At 41.4% G+C, this 20,077-nt stretch overlaps 1 protein-coding gene across 1 annotated transcript in view; it reads left to right on the top strand.

Annotated features, from left to right (window-relative positions):
• Window positions 1-18,229, top strand: part of LOC149864845 (uncharacterized) — a 43,456-nt gene extending 25,227 nt beyond the window's left edge. Inside the window, exon 3 of the mRNA XM_090049804.1 lies at window positions 18,104-18,229. Within this exon, the coding sequence (XP_089905930.1) occupies window positions 18,104-18,229 (126 nt within the window). The remainder of the gene's footprint in view (window positions 1-18,103) is intronic.
• Window positions 18,230-20,077: the final 1,848 nt, after the last annotated feature.

Raw genomic sequence — 20,077 nt, 5'->3', positions numbered from 1 at the left:
CAAGTCCTTGTAAAAGCAAAAAAAAAAAAAGGGGGGGAAATCCCTGAGTAATGTGAAATATAAGGTAACATGGTTCATATCTAAATAAAATCCAACCTTAGGAAAATGAGTGTCAAAACACTTGTTTGTCCAGAATAAAGCAAATATATAATGCAAAGCTGGAATTTAACAATAAATGCGATAAAATGCTGTTGTTCATATTCATTATGCTTTTCATGCACAAACAGAAGTAATGCATACTTACAGCATATTTAGAGGCTATCATCTTTCTTCCATTAATCATAGATAAATCCACTGTTTCAAAGACATGCAGCATAGACAGATGGTCTTAATACACATCATTTTCTAGTACTTGGGATTGTCTTTTAAGTGTAGCTGAAGCATCTCTACCACCTTTTATGATTATTTATAATGCATGTGGATATTAAGTTAAGGCTTTAACAAAACCGATTTTTATTGCTAGCACTGTGTGATAACTGAAAACACAGTTCTAGAATTTCAGATGGAGATGCAGCAGACTAATGTATTCAGTTCAGCTAAACTCCAATTTAATCCTAAAGGAGAAGGTATATATTTAGTACAAAATTAGTTAAGTAATTATTAAATCTATACTAAATTATAACACATCTTGTAAACATAAAGCAGGGTTGGTTTCACATCATGCTCTTCCTGTAAATCCTAGTTTCAGGAAGGATGGAGGATTCCCATTCCCGTTCCATTTCCATTCCTTGAACACATTTCTCAGGCTTACTCTAAAAGATGTTTTTAGCACATCCTTTTCTAGCTGATCTATAGTGTTGCTGGCAGCCTTGGAAGACCCTTTAGACAATGCCTGTCCAAGAAGACAAGAGCAATCATCTTTTCATGGAAAATAGTAGGCTAAAGACATAAAGAAGGAAAAGACAAAAGGAAGAGGTGGACAGAAGCTGAAGTTTAAAGGCTAGATCCTCAGCCTGAAATAGAAGGGACTATGCTATTTTATGTTGAGGATCTAGCTAGAGCTGGCCTTAGGGAAAATGTTGCCCTGCACAAACTTGTATTTTGGCACCCTCCCCCTTCTGGTGCCTCCCATCCCCCTCCCCCCTGAATTAGCAGTGCTGCCGCAGGCAGAAGACACAGGGCACAGTCCAGCAGGGAGGCAGGTGGGCAGACAGGCATCATTACTGCTGCCTGCAATCCCTGGCCTGGCTCCTCCTGAGCAGCGGCTGGAGGTGGGGGGTTGACTGGCCCGGGCACCACTCCTCCTGCCTGGGTCAGAGATTGGGCAGGGCAGGGGGAGAGCAGTGCTGTGGGCATGGGCTGTTCACACGTATGTGTGTGTGTGGGGGGGCCCTGAACATGGTGCCTGGGTGGTTGCCCATGTCACCCAGTAGAGATAAGATTAAGGGTTTATTTCCATGAAAATCCTGCTGCTCTAAACCTTAACCATTCCACATTAATTTAATCCTGACATGAGTTGTGTTTTGAACAATCTCCTCTTTCTGGTTCATTTTTTTCTAGCATGGTATAGAAAGGTTCTAGCTAAGGGTAAAATGTAAACTTGTTTACATATAGGAGCAGACTGAGAAAACTCTTCTTACACCTCTCAAAATGTTGTGAGAACTCTTTTTACACCTCTGGCATTTTTAAGAACCTCGCACCCTTACCACCATTAGCAGTTGTCTGGCCTGAGTTTCTTCTACTTTCAAAGACAGAGAATTATCAACTGACTTCATTATAATGCTCAGGGAGTGCCTCTCATGAAGCCCGTTAATCCCCGCTTAAATGTCCATAGCCATAAAGGAAAACAGAAAAGAACATACTGGGCCCAATCCACACAGTTTCTAAATCCAGCCTGCTGCCCCAGCTTACAGGAAGTCTTCAGGCCTCTGGTACTCACTGCTGCAAGGCCCCCAGATGATATGGCCCTGCAGGGCTATCTGCTTACACAGTCCCTAGTTCCTCCCCCCCAACCCTGCAGCAGGGCAAAAGTCACAAATAAAGAAAAATAAAACACTTGATCACAAAAAGAAAGAAAAATAATATAATGCTGTCCATATCAAGCTGTTTGCCCCAAACCCCTCAAGGTATCCACAGATGGTCTCTCTGAGGAGGGAAAACCACCCCCCTCATAGTAGCTTCTTGCTACTGCTCCTCTGGTGGCTCCCTTCAGCTTCCTGGATGTAGTCCTGTGCCCTTGTCAGCCATGTTTCCTTTAGTGGTGATCCTCTGATCCCCTGCCTTTTTCCTGAATGCCTTTGCTTCATCCCTCTCAGCTGGCAAGCATTGGTTGGAGAACTGTCCTGGTGTCCTGGCTCCAGCAACACTGGAAGCTCTCCCTGGATGCCCCTCTCCAGGGCTGGAAGTACTTGCCTGGTCTCTCTGTGGACCAAGCATTAAGGAGCACTCACTCCAAAAACACTGCTTGCTGCTTCTTGCCTTCCTGCACACTCACCTTCCTCCTGGGGTAAGCATAGAGGGCTTATTCTCCATTTTGGGGTTCACCCCACCCCCCCAATCTTCCTCCACCATGCTTAGCTTGGGTCCAGTGAGACCAATCTAACTGAATTTCTGTACAGTTACCAATGCAACCCTGGGGCTTCAAAAGCCCAGCTGTTGGCCCCAGCCCTGGAGTTGCACTTTTCCTAGCCCATTCCTGGCACTGAGTTATTTTTAGTCCTCCCCCACCCACCCCATCCCCAGATGAATGATTCCCCCCCAGCCCATCAAATCCCCCATCCCACAAGCGAATCCTAGTGCCAGTTTTATCAGCATTCACGAATGCCAGGAGTGACAAAGTAAGTCCCAGTGTGGGGAGAGATGGGGGTTCACCAGGGGCAGGGAGGCTGTTTAGGGATGGGGGAGGTCAGGGTCTAAAAACAGACCCTGGTCCCAGGGGGTGGGGAAGAGAGCACCCATCCCTCCAAGGCCCCTTGCAAGCCCCCTGATTCTGCCAAAGCCTTCCAGACCCCAGAAACCCTTATGTGGACCCCACCTGCCTCTCCAACCCCCCAGTGCCCCTCCCATGTAGACTCCACGTGCCCCCTCAACTCTCCTTTCCCCCCCCATTGTACCTCTGGCACTTGCCTGGACAACCCTATTTCCTCCCAAAAGCTTCTTGGGCCCCCAATCCCCCCACCCCCTCTTCTATACCCTGCATCCAAACTTACATTGGATTAGGTGGTTATTTATGATGCAATCTAACCTCCCTCTAACCTCCAAAAATGTCTTTAGGCAGCCCTTATATCTCTTGTGGTATTTTTAGAGTATCAACTGATGGTTAACAATAACATGTAACGATATTCATTATATACATTTGTGTATATGCCAAATAATAACAAAATTGCTAGGCAGTGTTTTCTTGCCATCTTAAAATTGTTTGGTGTCCCCATAGAAGCCAAATAGTGGACTGTCTACAGCTTTTAGGGTGCACTAGTTAGTTCCAAAGATGCATAAGGCACATCAACACATTACCCTTTTTAATAAAACATCATACACCAGTGAGTTTTTCATTTGGATTCTACTATGTCAAGGGTATTTGAATCTTAACTAATTTGATGATGCCTGTGGCCCAAATATAAGTGAGAGCAGGAGAGGATTATTTAACATTCTCCTTTAAAGATATGATCTATCAGAAGGAATTCCAATTAAGAAACCCCTGCACATAAAAATCTCTCTCATACAAAAATTGTCAGTTTGAAGTTGAAGTATATGTACTCGCCTTTCAAAAATGATCATTAAAAACAAAAGATCCTAATCCTAGAAGCCTCAGAAATGCTTAGTTAAGGATGCACTTCTCAAAGAATGCAGTAGCTCAAAATCTGCGAAGGACACCAGCATAACCACAGAGAGAGGACCTTCCATTTGATTCACCCCCTGTTAAATCTTTCACTTCCCAGACAAATACCCTTCTCTTCCCACCCTTGTCTGTTTCTTTCATAGGCCCTATGTACCATACCTAGGCCCAAGGATTGAATATTAGGTCTGTGCAAAGCTTCGGTCGCTGATTTGATTTGGAGGAGATTCATCCCGATTTGGTGGTCAAATCTTCAAATCCAGATCAAATCAGGAGACCCTTTCTCTCCGAATCAAATTGGAACCCTCCAAATCGATTCAGAGAGATTCGGAAAGATTCAACAATTCGGACATAGACACAGCTTTAAATGTTTTTTCTACATATTTCAAAGTACCAAGCAGCTCGTGAATGCTGAGATGGTGGGGCAGATGGAGTGTCCCACAGGAGTGTGTGTGTGTGTGGGGGGGGGGGGTCCCCAGTGAGCTCGGCAGGAGACCCAGAAGCGCACCAGAAGCACTTCTGGTTCACTTCTGGGTCTGCTGGGGAGCATGTGGGCCCCCCCCCCCGCGCCCTCCCCAGCTTGGCGGCTGGTGCCTCCTGGGTAGGGGGGGCAACTGGAGTCCCCCCACAGGCAGTCACTGAGTCACAGGGGTGCGGGGAAGGGGGGCATCATGTGCAGCGGCGGAGCTGGAAGTGGACCGAAAGTACTTCTGGTCCACTTCCAGATTTACCGCCAAGCATGCAGGGAGGCCACCTCATGGTCCTGTGGGACGCTCCATCCGCCCCACCATCTCTGCATTCATGAGCCATGCCTGGTACCTTGAGGTATATAGAAAAGACATTTAAAGCTGTGTCTATGGCCGAATCACTGATTCTCTGAATTGGCATAAAATCTTCAGATATGTATTTGGCTGAATCGAATCAGGGTCAGTGATCCAAATTAACAAATATTGGTCCCCAATCTTGGCCCATTTTGCACACCCCTATTGAATATCCCATGTCCCATTCTCGTAATTGCTTCTTGCTGCTCCTTGACATTCAAGAAGAATGTTTTTTTGACCTTTGGAATTACCTTTTTTGCCCCTCCCTCTCTCGTACGTAGAGAATTGTTGACTCTGTAGTGCTGTAGGTTTAATTAGACTTTTCAGTCTCAATTTGAATTCCATAGCTCAGCAAGTATCTTTCATGTGAGGTACAGACTCCTTGTCTGGAACACAGGGGAAGTTGGAAAGGAGTCAGCGATCATTTGGATATACGTTCTGGGAATTCAGTTAGCAAAAGAAGGTGGTAGGAATGTATGATGGCCTTGATCTACTGCTCCCACGTCTATAGCCTCATTCCTCGGACGCTTCAGATTTCTAGTATTATAGAATTATAGAAAGTGAGGGTTGGAAGGGACCTCAGGGGGTCATCTAGTCCCTGAGCAGGACCATCCCCAACTAGATCATCCCAGCTAAAGCTTTGTCTAGCTGGGTTTTGAAAACCTCCACGGATGAAGCCTCCCACCACCCCTCTAGGTACCCTGTTCCAGGGTTACTGCCCTCCTAGTAGGAAAGTTCTTACTAATATCTAACCTAAACTTCTCTTGCTGCAACTTGAGACTGTTGCTTCTTGTTCTGTCATCTACCACCACTGAGAGCAGTCTAGCTCCATTCTCTTTCAAACCTCCCTTCAGGTAGTTGAAGGCTGCTATTAAGTCTCCTCTAGACTAAATAAGCCCAGTTTCCTCAGTCTTTCTTCATCATGATCCTATGATCCCTGCTGACTTCTTGCCCCTGGGGCAGGGGGCTGGACTCGATGATCCTCCAGGGTCCCTTCCAGCCCAAATGTCCATGAAATCTATGAAATCATAAGCCACGATTCTGAAGGTCTTCAGTGGATGAACTGGGATAGAGTTCTTTCCTTGTGGAATTCTGCAAGAGATGGCTTCCACGTTACTGGAAATACTCAGTGTTCTCCAGAGTCTCACTGTGAATCTGAATTACTGGACCTAGGGACTTCTCATTAAGACCTTGTTGATTAAGACCTTAGTCTTCTGAATGCTAAGCATCAGTCCCATTGTCTTGTATGCCTCAGTAAAGATGTCAATGATTGCCTGAAGGTCTGCTTCTGAGTAAGCACAGACAATAGCATCATCAGTGTACTGGAGCTTGATGACTCATGTTGGGGTGGTCTTGGTTTTGTCTTGGAGACAACTGAAATTAAACAGTTTACCATCCATTTAGTAATTTAGCTCCACTGTGGCTGGAAGCTTGGTGGTCAGAGGTAGTACTGCTGTAAAGAATATCAATGGTTGGAGCGATGATGCAGGCTTGCATAACTCCCATCTTAACGTCAGAGTGGCCTGCAATAGATTCATAGATCTGTTATTGAGAACCACTGCTTGCATACCATCGTGGAGCAGGTAAAGAATGGTGATGCATTTCACTGGGCAGTCATACATCAGAAAGATCCTGCACAATGCTTCTTGGTTAACAGAGTCTAAGGCTTTCATGAGGTCAAGGAAGGCCATATAGAGAGGCTTATTTGTTCCTGGGATTTTTCCTGCAGCTGGTGAGCTGTGAAGATCATTTCAATTGTGCCTCTTGATGCGCTAAATCAATACTGAGATTCTGAATTCTTCAGCAAGTGGAAGGAGACAGTTCAGGAGGGTTCTCATAATGATCTTTCCTAGGGTGGACAGCAAATGATCCCTCTGTAATTTCCACAGTCCATTTAGTGATTTCCTTGTGGAATTCTGCAAGAGATGGCTTCCAAGATACTGGAAATACTCAGTGTTCTCCAGAGTCTCACAGGGATGCACAGGCTGAGGCCTGTCTGAAGGAGATATAGTCAGCTCAGGGAAAAGAGCTAGAATATCAGGCCAGTCCGAGGCCACCCTATGATGATCAGTGTGAAATGAAGCACCTAAGACCTTATCCAAGCCTCTAAGAACTGTATCCATAATTTATATTAGTATTTCCACAAGGTGTGGCAGGTGGGATCAGGAGGGTACTCTAGTGAGACCAGGTGAGAGACTGTTGGCCAGATTAGTTTGGCTGTCCTCAGAGGCAGGTCTTATTACTCCTGCACTGTGATATACTAGTTGCTTCTTGGCTCCCTCTCTCATCTCAGCGCTAAGGGGATAGAAAAGATACTGTAAGACCTGCAGGGTCTTGTGTCACAGCAAAGAAAATAGGTTGGTGCAGCCATTGCTATGTGAACATCCTTGGCCATGTGACTATTTGCATACATTAACGGGTATCTGGGAGATCTTCTCTAAAGAAGTTCTTGGGAGTTCTTAGTCTATTGCACCCCTAAAGGCTGGAATCAGAAACCTGCCCCTGTCTTATTTATGAGTTTATTTTTATTGTGGTAGCAGTCTTCACTTGCTTGGAGTGCAAAAAATACAACAAAAATTCAGTGAAACTGACTACCCTGTTGTATTTGTCCAAGCCAGAGAAGGGCAGAAAGCAAAGAAATGGCATAAAGGACAAGTAAATTTAACATTTTAAAATTCTTTCATCTATAATAATCTAAGGAATGCTTGACCCTCAGCATGTCAGCCAGATCCAGTCTTTGGCACTGTGTCATCCAGCCTTCAGGGTTCTCCATGGGTCTGTGGGGAGCTTTGCAGGCTGTGGTCCTGTGTGCTAGATCAGGAGTGCAGGGTCCCAATTCCAGGGTAGTGATTCCTGGGAAGGCATTCTAATCCTGGGTGGCAGACTGTCAACTTAAAGAATGAGCGTGGTGTGGGGCCTTCCAAGGGTATGTCCCATTAATCCTGGCATGTAGGGTCAGATCTAACCCATGGACTGGCCCTGTACAGTGGAGCCAAAAGATTGAGTAGCACTGATCTAAGATAGTGTCAGCAACACAGCTAGAAGAAGAGCATTTTAAAAACTATATTATGAGCTGCCCTCTACACATTATCCTCAAAGGTAAGTATATTTAAAGAAAAAAGGTGAATTAATTCAGATTGCTATCCTGCCGCAGATTCATTGATATAGGTCTCCTGCAGGTAAGAAGAATAGCAAGGAAAGCTATCAGTGGGTATTTGGCTTATATCCCTCTGCAGAAGCTTGTTATAGATCAGAAGGCAAAATCGGACTTTGATTATTTTATTTTGGATTCTGTGATCTCATATTTTATTTGGATCTTTCATTTCATATTTACATTTACAAAGGAAAGACCAAAAAAGAATTTTTGGCTTTCATTTTCTTTTCTTTTTTTAAAAGAGAAAGAGCCAATAGGCATGCGTTAATTTTCCAACTGGCATTTTGACTGCATCATTTCAGTTCTTCATTGTTCCTTTTGTTTATACTCATCCTAGTGAAGCTAAAGCTATGTGCTTGTCTTCTGTACTTTAAATTTTTGCCTATGTACTAATGAATCTGACTTGGTGCCATAGTAGACACTAATGAGCATCACCAGCTTTCATTTAACTCTACTGCTCACTACCATGCACTCTAGAAAATCTATTGGTTTATTCATAACAACCACTAGAAATTCTTTTTCATTAGTAAGATACTAGTTTTCCCTGTTGTACATTTTGTTATTATGGAGAAGTATGAAATGTTAATTCTGCCCTGAAAACCCAGGGCAGAAATGCCCCAATCCTTTTTAAAATGCAATCACTTGCATAGTAAGTGATTTCAAACATCTGAGCACCAGCAGAAGCCTTTTATTGAAAAAAGGGAAATAAGAAGAAAGCTCATTGCAACTTGGGTGTCCAATTTACCTTGTTATCTGCATTTTTTCATGGTGAAATCAAGCAGCAGGACTGCAATTATAAAATAGACCATAAAGTACTGTTAAGAACTACTGCATTCCTAACAGGGCCCTTAGCTTTGGTTTTGATATAGAAATATTTATGTATTTCAAGACTCTGGCTAGAAATCTACAGATTTTTCTCTTCAATGCTTCCTGATCAAGATAAGCAACCTTCTTTGCAATTTTTTATTGTTATAATGGGACAGTTTTATTCACAAACTTTTCATGATCTCAAATACATATCTAAGAGGAGCTTATTGTTATCACATAGATAATTCAAGTTAATATGGAGGGGTTCTGAAACTTCCACATTTACTGACTTCAGAAAGAGTTGATGTTAGAATTGAGTGAACATTTTCTACCAATGACTTTCTGTTTAGAAATGCTCTTTTAACTTAATTATGTTTGTAAAAAAAAAATAAAGCTTGAATAACTTGAAATCTAATACTTTTGGTTTAGGGGTGTTGGTTTATAGTAAATGATTTTTCTGTGTTATGAATTGAACCTGGTTGTAGGAGGTCAAGGTTCAGGGGTAGCAAGCATCCTGGGGAGTCCAAGAGCCAGGATTCCAGACACTAGGGGCTAGGCAGGGATGCAGCCAGGAGCTAAGCAATAGTTTATGCAGGAGCCAGGGGGCTGTAGGAACTGGGCTAGAAACTCAAAGCAAGGAATCAAGAATAAGGACTAGGTAACAAGATAAGTGGGGCTAGACCGATGGGGATACTTGCCTAGCTGAAATCCGGCAAGGGCTGCTGCTGCTTAAATGTAGTAGCTACACCCAAGCACTTGAACAGGGGCCAGCTGGGGCCCAGCCCCTCCCCGGCAATTAGGGCCACCTGAGGGCTTGTTTGTCTGCCTGGCGTCCTGACTCCTGACAGCATGCCTATATCAGGATGAGTTTTGGAGAGAAAGAAATTCAAGGAAAAATTCAGCTGCTTTTAAAGCCAGGTTAGAGAGAAATACAATTTTTCCACAGTGAATACATTTTAGTAATCTTTTATTTAGGAAATTCTGATTCCTGTTGTTGCACATTTCTGACCAGAGATCTCACACAACCATACTAGAAGTTAGTGTAAGGTTTTATCTCTGGAAATACAGGAGCGAATTTATGTTTCTGCCCCTTCACTCTCTGCCTCCCCCCCCCCAAGTACCTTATACTCTATCCAAGATCCACAACTCTGGGAACATAGGTCTCTCATTGCCTCTGGCATTGGCACCATCACAAAGGGAATATCTGGCTACAGAGACTCTCTCCTATTTCAGTATGCCACTGGAGCTGCCACCTATTTGAAAGACACCACAGATTTCTTCAGGAAACTAAACTCTATTGACAAACATCCAACAAACAGTTTATTGGTTACCAATATCCCCCCACATGAGGACAGATTACAAGCTATAAGGAACACAGTCCGCAATGACATTACTGCATCTGTTTCCATCAAACCCTCCTGCTTTTTCCTCACATGCAAATATTTTAAATTTGGAGATTCCCTATACCTACAAATACATTATCACTACCACAGGTACACACATGGTTCCCCAACACACTGTCTCATTTATCTCAAAATCCATTTCTACAACAGCTGCCCTCTCATCCCCCTGGTATACCTGAAGTACATTAATGACATTGTCATGTTGACATATGGAAAGGAATCTCTAGAGAAATTCCACCAGGACTTTACCACCTTCCAGCCCTTAATCAAACTCCTTCCTTGTGCACCACTGTGAAACTTTAGAATGTCTGCAGCGTCATCACATTGTGTTGAAAATTAACAGACTGTTATAGCTACCTCCAGTTTCCATCTTTCATCCTAAATACAAATCTAAACTCAATGTAGTTCTGTTGTCTACAGCCAGGATCTGTATTATAACCACATCTGGTCTGATTCCATTGACTGGAAGGCATACCACAGGAATCTAAAACATGGTTTCCTACATGGAAGGTGTAAATGAACATCTCATTTAAGGAGGTCCTGACTGTCAGGGGTTTTGACTGTGATCAAAACAGGTATGGCACTGCCCTTTACAGCCATTGTTTGTCCAAGCAGCATTTTTGCTTATCTACTAGTAGGTGGCTAGAGAGCACACAGCCTGAGCAGGCTTGTTCCCAGGATGAGCCACAGTTAAGTTAAATGAGCCACAATTAACTTACAAATGCACACAGCAATGCAAGGAAAAAGCATTGGTATGTTTTACACTTGAAGGTGTGTTACACTTACACCATACTAAGGGAATGTAAAATGTGACTCTCCATAACTAAAGCTTGTTAACTCATGCTTAGTGCCTCTGAGCATCTCAAAGTTACACTACTTAAGGTGAGGGTTAACTCTGGGCCATACTACATAGGCCATGCTGCATACTCATAGGCCACGTTAGCTCATGGGCCATGCTCATGTTAGTGTAACTTCAGTCTGTTCCATAGAGATAAAACGAGCAATTTGTAATCTTCCAGCATCCCAAAATACACTGCTCACAGCCCCGTTCCTGCACCCTCATCCAGAGCAGGGCTAGAGTCCAGGTGTCCTGCTCCTACCCATGTCCCTGCTTGCCAGTCCTCTAGTAGCAAGTCAGAGCTGTGCAGGCAAGAAACCGTATTAACTGCTCACAGCATTTTCTAACTTAACGCTGCTTAACATTTTACAGATTTAGTAATTTAGTATGGTCTAAGTGTAAGATGTAACTTCACCCTATGTGGCATACTTCACAGACATGTTAAGCAGAACAATGGGTATAAAATTTTGTAGGTGAAAGGCTTTCTCTTGGGAGGAAGGCAACATCTGTTCATGACAAACCTGTAACAGTGACAACAGAAACCCTCTGGTTGACTCTTAAAGCCCTCAGCTTGGAAACCCTAGATGCATCAATGATGACTTCCCACCATGCCTGAAAAACAATGAACATCTCAAGCTAGCCTTAGGGGATAAACCTGTTCTGGCTTACAAGTAGTCCCCACAGCTTCAAACTATGCCTCTCCAGCAGCAGACTAGCTAGCTTGAATTCTTATTAATCCATCAGGTATGGCTACAGTCCCAGATGCCAGTTGTGCCTCATCATCAACATAGATCACATCATCATTGGACTGAGCACAAAGTATAATATCAGGATTCACCTCTACCAATATTTCATATGTCATCACTTCCTTTCAGTGCCACTTTAGCTGTCAGTGTCCATTCATTCTTTTACATGGGGCAATTCCTATGTAAAAAAATGAACAGACACTGACTCAACATCAGTTCCAAAAACACATAAAACACACAAAAGTCTGTGGCTTGTTATTTGGTTTTGTGTCTCTTGAGTGTAAACCACAACAGCTTGCATATTGGGTCATATTTCTATAACTGTGTTTAAAGGGCAATGAGTCAAGGTTAGATTAAAACATGAATGAAAGTAACCTCTTGTTCCTGTAGCATTTGCTGTTGTTTTATACAATCCCAAAAGTTTGAATATCTCATTACATCATTAACTACGAATCTTTCATCAAGTCCTTGAGAAAACAGCAACCTGATCCTATTTTATATTACAGCAGATATATTCCTCTGTGGGCACGTCTACATGTGCAATTAATATGCACAAATAAACTCCACAGCTAGTAGCTCCAGACTTTTTTGCTTCCGAGTGAACCATGTGATGTGCTCCCAGAAGCAAAAAGCTCCAGAGCTCCCTGACTACACATGACACCTGGTTGGGAGTAGCCCTGGGGCTGGCAGGCTGACCCTTCTAGCATGTGTATGCAAGCATGTAATGAGAAACCTAATGGAAATGCTGCATCCTATGATATTATCCTGATAGGCAAACGTTTTATATAAATCAAAGTGAAAAAAGTGTTAATTAAATGTAGGTAGATTCTGTAACTTGAACTGCTGCCAGCAAAAAAGCTGTTTCTAATGTGTACGAGGAATGTGAATACATTTATTCTTATTAAATCAGTCCCTATCTAACATGTCATTACTTACCCTACAACTTTCTATCTTCCATCTCAATCTTTCTTTTTTTTTCTAGTTAGTTCATAGACTTTTATAACTGTATCCATATAGCCCTTAGAACTCTTATCATGATTAGGGATTTTGTGTACTAAGCAAATATTGAATATGAAAAATAAGCTACTTTCTTCAAAATAAACATTATATTTTCTTTCCATTTAACTCAAAGCTTTAGCTATCCCATACACAGGGTAATATGCTTGGAAATATGTTCACTACACCATGGGGCTTTGAATGAATACTGAAAGAGAATGCAAGATTGCATTACAGTTTATTTAAAAACCCATCATAGAATGGCTCGATGTACAGCAACTTGCATTGTAGTGCCTGTTGTTGCATCCATTGTTTACTTGATGTTCCCACCATATAGCAATTACAGAACTGGAAATAGATTTCTCAGTCCAAAAAATATCATTATAAAGAAAAGAAAAAATGGAAGCCTGGGTCCAGCTCAGAACTATTCTTTGCTTTTTACATATAGGGGTATAATACTGAACAGAACATTTGAGTCAAAGTACAGAAAAGCATGATCTATAGGTCTATTCATAAACTAAAGTTGTGTGCAGCCTTTGGGACTGTGTTATTGCTTGTAATAAGAAATTTCTTAATTATTAAATTAGAAATGATGAAGCCTTTTGGAGTAAACTGCAGAGGCTTTACAAGTAAGTTCAAGGAATGACTTCTGAATAAATCACTGTATGACATAAAAATGTGGAGACAGAAGAAAATTTCAGGTATAAAAGAATATTATGTTTATTACATACCACAATTTTAATAATTGAAGAGCTTTCATGTGCAATAGAAATCCTAGGCAGATACATTGTAGGCTACAGTGCAAAGCAGTATCCTACTGCCCTCTTCAGCAGAAACTATCCAGTTAAATAAAAGTATTAATTCACCTCTCCCACAAAATATTGACTTCAGCTAGATGAGATCATCCTTTCCTACAATAAAATGGAATATTTAAATAGTAATGATGCACTGCAGTCAATCTATCCATCATCTAATCTGGTTGCAAATGTAGCACTAATAATTTGTTGTATGAACTAGAACATGTTCACAAAATACAAATAAAGTCCACTGCTCTAGTGGCTTAGGAGACAATTATTTTAACAAATTAAGATTACCCAACTGCAAGGCACATCCACTTGGACCAATACTTAAACCAAATTATGAAATATATTCTGACTATGATAGCAAAATGATATTGTTGTGACTGGGTCCACTGACACAACTTCATTTGCCTTGGAGTCAGGCTCTAAGAAACATATTTTCATGCTCAATTAGAGTTCTTTTTTAAATGATTGAAATATTTGGGCCCAACTCTGGAACTACACTAAATCTAGAATTTCCTACTATAAAAAGACAGTACCTATTCCTGTTTTCATCTGTGTAACTGCATTGTCTTTGGTGGCAAGAGTAACTAAGAGCATAATTAGTCCAGAGATTTTCTTCTCCTCTTGTATTTGTCTGGGTGAATATGAAGATAATACAAATTGACTGACAGTTCTCTGAAGATACTGATTTGGAATAAATAATCAATTTCTTTATGTTCATAGTACAACAAACAGGGTATTGTGATATCAAGATTAATGGCTCATGTGACAAACGTAATTCTGGAATGATTGTATTTAATTGCTAACCAATTGTTTACAAACTAGATGATCTCAGCAGTGAAACATGATACAAATTCTCTCAGAGGGTAAGATAAGGAGGGTATATTTTTAGAGAATGTCATTATGTGAACGGTAGACTTTAAAGAAATGGGGGGGTCTGGATACTTCTATTAACAACACAGAAGCACCACTTTGTGTTTGTTAAATTTCAGTCCTTTTTTTCATTGTAAACTGAAAATAAAGGAGGTTTTTCAATTTATATTAGCTAAAAATAGATCTCAATAATTCCTGAATTTTTTGTTCGGAATTATTAGGAATATACATGCAGTAACGGGGGACAGGGACTGGGGGAGGGGAGTAGGAGGACACACAAAACCCCTTCTCATCCAAAAAGGTCTCCCAGTAATTTAAATGCATGCAGCACTGTTGGCAAAGTAAAACACTGCCAGCCATATAGAAACACTAGAGACTGACTGTCTGATAAAAAGAAGTAAGTTGTCATAAGAAACCATTCTCTTGAAATACACAGACATTGCTCTTTTGTGCTCATTGTGGGTGTGTGAAAGCATTCAAATGAACCAGTAGAAGTTAAGCCATTTAGTTTAAGCAGTTGGAAACTCATCTGAAAGAATATATACATAAGTTTATGGGGTCAGCCACTCACTCCGCCAGAAGACTGCATTGCCCATGGCAGCCAGCCAGGGGTCCCAGAACATCTTGCAGGCTCTGTGGTCTGTTTGGACATGGTTGACAACACTGGAATGTCTTCCAGTGTTGTCATGTCTTCCCCACAAAACTCCCTCCCTCCCTCTCTCTTCAGATTACAGGTCCAGAGTGTCTGTGTTTTCAACATTGTCAAATTCCCCTCCAGTGCCCAATGGATCTTTACCCCTCTGGCACCAGCTAATGGACCCAGTTCCAGTGCAGGTTGGCCAAGTCTGATTGGGGTCAAGTTCTGTCAGCCTGGGGTTGAGTGCTGGCTGGTTGTGTGCTGGTGGGTCCAGATCTGGAGGTCCTAGTTAGTCTGGTTTGGTTTCATGAGGGGGAGGTTTCCAGTCTCTATCGGTGAGTTGCAGAGAACAATAGGCTTCATTCCCAGCAGCAGCATGGCTCCCACCAAGAATAAACCTCCTCCCACCCCTGACAATGATTGGGAGCTGCCCTTCAGGTAGAGTTCAGGCATGGGGGGAGGGAGGGCTCCAGCAACAAGGTGGGGGGGGAGGAAGATCAGACTGGATCAGTGTAGCAGGGTAGGGGAGTAGTTGTGGGCTCTGGGAATGAGCTAGGGGGCTTGAGGGCTCAAGTGCCATGTTGAGAGTGGGGAGTTTGCTGCCCCACATGACACTTCAAGCTGGCACCTGTGTACAGGGCTGAAGGTAACAGCTTTGTGCCTTTTGAGGTGCTGGTGGGTCCAGGGGGTGCTGGTGGGTGGCTTCCCAACCCTGTCTCCCGCCCACCTCCCAGCACCCTTCCTGCTCACGGTCAGGTTTGTAAAAACTGCAGCGATCTGGGGGTATGGATAGGGGCTAGGCTTTCCCTTACAGGACTGGTTACTTACAAACAAATACTTAAAACAATTCTCATGGTGGCCAGTTTGCCAACAATTTATAGACACATATTTTTGATAAACTTTTGGAAAAATGATTTCAAATACTGAAAAAAAATGTAAATGTTAAACAACTATCAATTGTTTTAGGAATGTATTCACTTCTGGCAAAATTTCATTAGCATGCAAATAAATCAAGCCAAACTTATTTTTCCCAGTGACCCTTTTAACATGTTAATTACTAGTTTACCCTAGGGCTCTTTTGCGCTACAAGGGAATAGAATTTTGAGTTACAGTTTAAATGCAGAATACTAATATTAAAAAGTGTCCCATCTATACAAACACATCAGCTGTTTAAATTAAAAGTGGGTAGAAGAAATAACCCATATTATTTCATAATAACATCAAAATATGTAATAATATAATCATAATATAGGAAGCTTTTAATAAGCAGTCCCTAGCTCTGGTAATTCAGATTTATGTTGAGACTCTGGAGAATGCTGAATATTTTCTGTACATTGGAAACCATCTTTCACAGGAGACTGACATCAATGAAGAAATCCTACATTGCCTTAAAAGTGCAAGTGCAGCCTTCAGATGCTTGAAGAAATGGATGTTCAAAGATCATGACATCAGATCTGAAACCAAGCTCATGGTTTATGAAGCAGTCATGATCCCCACTTTACTGTAAGGAGCTGAGATGCGGACAACATACAGGAGACATCTTAAGTCACTGTGGAAGTCCCATCAATGCTACCAGATCCTTCAAATCTAGTGGGAAGACACATGCACCAACATTAGCAATCTCTTGTAAACAAACACCATGAGCATTGAAGTGATGATCATTTGACATCAGCTTTGCTGAACCAGTCACATCATGTAGAAGTTCAGCTCCAGACTCCCTAAAGCCAGTTTTATTCTTTCAGCTCAGTCAAGGCATACACTCAAGATGAGAGCAGAAAAAGCGCTTCAAGGATGCCGTCAAGGCCATCTTGAAAAAAGAAGTAACATTCACATCAACTTGTGGGAGACTGTCTCCCAGGACCACCCCAAATGGAGGATGAGTCTGCTGCAAGGATCTCAGTACTTTGAAACTTTATGACGACAACAGGAGATGGAAAAGACAAAATCCAGAAACCAGTTGCAACAGAGTCTACCAATCATGCATTGGCCTCGTCAGCCATTTTTGGACCCACAGATAAAGCAACCATGGAAAACAACCATCCTTTACTGCAAGGGATTGTCAATTATATACAGAAAACAAGAGAAGAGCCCGCTGAAATCTCTCAAGTTACTTCATATATCCCTTATTCCTGCATTGCTTCTATTCCTCTCTTTCCTCTTACCATATACTACTCTTTCCATATTTTCTGTGCTCCTTCATTCTTTCTTGTTCTAGCACTAAAGAGCTTTGCCAGGTCTATCTAGGATAGAAATTTAAAAATATATTATTTTAAGTTTGAGTTGGCTAGCAGCTTGAAACATCACTTAGCACCTTGATTAAATTCAGTATAACTTTATTCCAGTGGTGGCTAGCTGGTTGTGTTGTAACCTATATTTCTGTGCTTTTCTTAGTCTAAACAGTTCTACTGTGATGTAATGTTGATATTATTCGTTTTTATCATCTGGGAAATCTTGTAGTCAGTGGGTGTGTCTACATGTGTCCTTACAGTACCTTTGGTACTGTGTCATCATTTAGGAAGCACTAAACAATGGTGCAGTAACAGCCCATACTACACCATGTGTGCAGCGCACGGTTATTTTTAGCTGCTGCATCGCTGAAGTAACACTCTATAAAGAGGAAGCACATTGCCACAGTGACATGACTGCAGCGTAAAGGTTCTTGCCCAGAGATGGTACATCACCGTAGCACATTGCTAAAGCAACATAGTGTCACATGTAGACACACCCGGTAATGCATAATTTATTACTTTGATGCTTATCTGGATATGTGGAATGTTTGAAGGGTTCCTTTAATTCTGTCTCCATTCACACTGTAATGTAATGCCTTAATTGGTATTTCTCCATACATATAGAAGGAACTAGAAGATAAAAAAAGGGAATATAGTAACTTCAAGCATAAGGTAACCCTAGCTACTTGTGCTTAAATGACATATTTTGAGGGAAACCCCAGCTCAGTAAAGCATACAAGCCTTGGAAGTAATCCCATCATCTTCTCTGCTCTTGAAAATCTAGTCATGCCTGCTTTATAAGTAATTTGGCCTACTTGGCACTCATTCTAAAGTGTCCATTTGTTGCAATGCACATAAAAAAACCTCATGACTAAAACCACAAGAGAACGAATAGACTTGTTTTTGTAGTAAATGTAAATTGCTTGCTCTATTATGCGCTACTGATTAATTTTGTTACTCCCCCGTGAATTTGTTGAATAAACATAATTTATCTGTGAAACTGCCAATTGCTTCATGCCTAGATTGCTGCCATTGAAAAGAAAATATCCACATTGACAGAACCAAGAAGATCTAACAAACCAGACTTTGTTCTTACACATCTGCTTCACTGTCATATGACTCTCTACATGGAATCCATCACAGACTAAGTTTAGATGCTGGCAATCCATCAGCATTTAAAGACAGAATAACCAATCTGGTAAGGGAAGGGTAGGGGGAAGAGATAAATCACTCACACTCTTACACCTGTGATCTAAACCCTATTCTGCAAGCAGTGCTAAGCCCTAGGGAGTCCACATATAATTAGTCTCTGTGCTCAATTAGTCTGGGGTCTGGGTGAAACAAGATCTGCTAATTTAGCAAAATTATACTTTTAAAATTGACGTTCTCTAAGGAACAGAATGGAGACTGAAACTCATTTTCTAGGCTGTCAGGAATGAGAGGTCAAAACACCTGTCCTTTTGTTTGCTATGCTACTTACACTTCTTTTATGAACAAGCTTATTCTAACAAATGAGAATTTGGGAACATGAGCATGATAATAAATAAAGCATATCATTTCAGATTAGGGAGAACATTTTGTGAATTGGCACGCATTTCTTGAAACTGTTGTTACAGCATATTTCATAGTAAAAATAAACTAATATAAAAATGAACTAATAATACTTCTAGTCTTTTCATAACAACAACCTATATGCCTTTTCCTCCTTTGACATTTTACAAAAAATGTAAATATCATCATCTCCATTTTCCAAACAGTGAAAATGGACTATGGGGAGGTCAAGTGAGATGTTATTTCCTGTCCAGATGATGCCAGGAGTGACCAGCAGTTGACATCTGTGCTTTTGCTATTTGCCTGTAGGTGCTTTTGCTATTTGCCTGTAGAATTGAGTTGCTGATCCCAGTCCAAGTCCTGCCAGACTGATAGCCACATTTCAAAACTACACTTGATTATTGCTCTCTTGGGCCCTAATCTTGCAGAGACATTCACTTATCTTGATGCACACAAGTCATGTCATTAACTAAAAGACTTTCTTCTTTTTGGGGGCCTCTCATTCATTGACCTCTCTGGGACTATTCAGATGTGTACAGTTAAGAGCACATTTAAGGGTTTACAGGATCTGAGTGCTGGTAGGTACTCTTAGTAGAAAGATAAAAGACTGAACTATCCTTTCATCCACTGTTGTATGCTTGATGAGTCACAATTGCGAAACTCTACCAAGACAGAGTTTGCATGCGTGGGCAGGAAGGAACTATCTGCTGCCAGTACAGTGTTTGTAATTTCTCTGTGGGTGAATTGGGCGCCTGATAGGCTCATGATTTCTTATAAGTAAGAAAAAATTAAAAATGAATAAATAACTATGAAGGTAGTTGGATTCTGAAAGTTAAACAATCAAACAGGCTTGAAGACATAAGATAACCACCTTGCTCTACTTTCATTTGAGGTGTGACACACACATTTTACATTTCATTAACTCACAATGACAGTAATAATTATGTATCTGATCAAAATCAGATTGACTGATCTATGGAAGTTTCTTACTCATCTATGAATAATCATCACAATTTAATGTATCAATGCCCAAATAGCTTAGTGTTCATTATAGAAAATTAGATCCTTTCATTTCTGTTCCAGTGGTGTTCTATATCAGTACAGGCATACCTCGGAGATATTGCGGGTTTGGTTCCAGACCACCGCAATAAAGCGAATATCGCAATAAAGTGAGTCACACGAATTTTTTGGTTTCCCAGTGCATATAAAAGTTATGTTTACATTATACTGTAGTCTATTAAGTGTGCAATAGCATTATGTCTAAAAAAACAATGTACAAACCTTAATTAAAAAATACTTTATTGCTAAAAAATGCTAACCATCATCTGAGCCTTCAGCGAGTCATAATCTTTTTGCTGGTGGAGGGTCTTGCCTCGATGTTGATGGCTGCTGACTGATCAGGGTGGTGGTTGCTGAAGGCTGGGGTGGCTGTGGCAATTTCTTAA

This window comes from Crocodylus siamensis, chromosome 5, assembly GCF_052110815.1.
Source record: "Crocodylus siamensis isolate JL-2025a chromosome 5, ASM5211081v1, whole genome shotgun sequence".
In the NCBI taxonomy this organism is placed as follows: domain Eukaryota; kingdom Metazoa; phylum Chordata; order Crocodylia; family Crocodylidae; genus Crocodylus; species Crocodylus siamensis.
The sequence above is the reverse complement of the archived record's forward strand: the minus strand, read 5'-3'. Positions and strand labels throughout refer to the sequence as shown.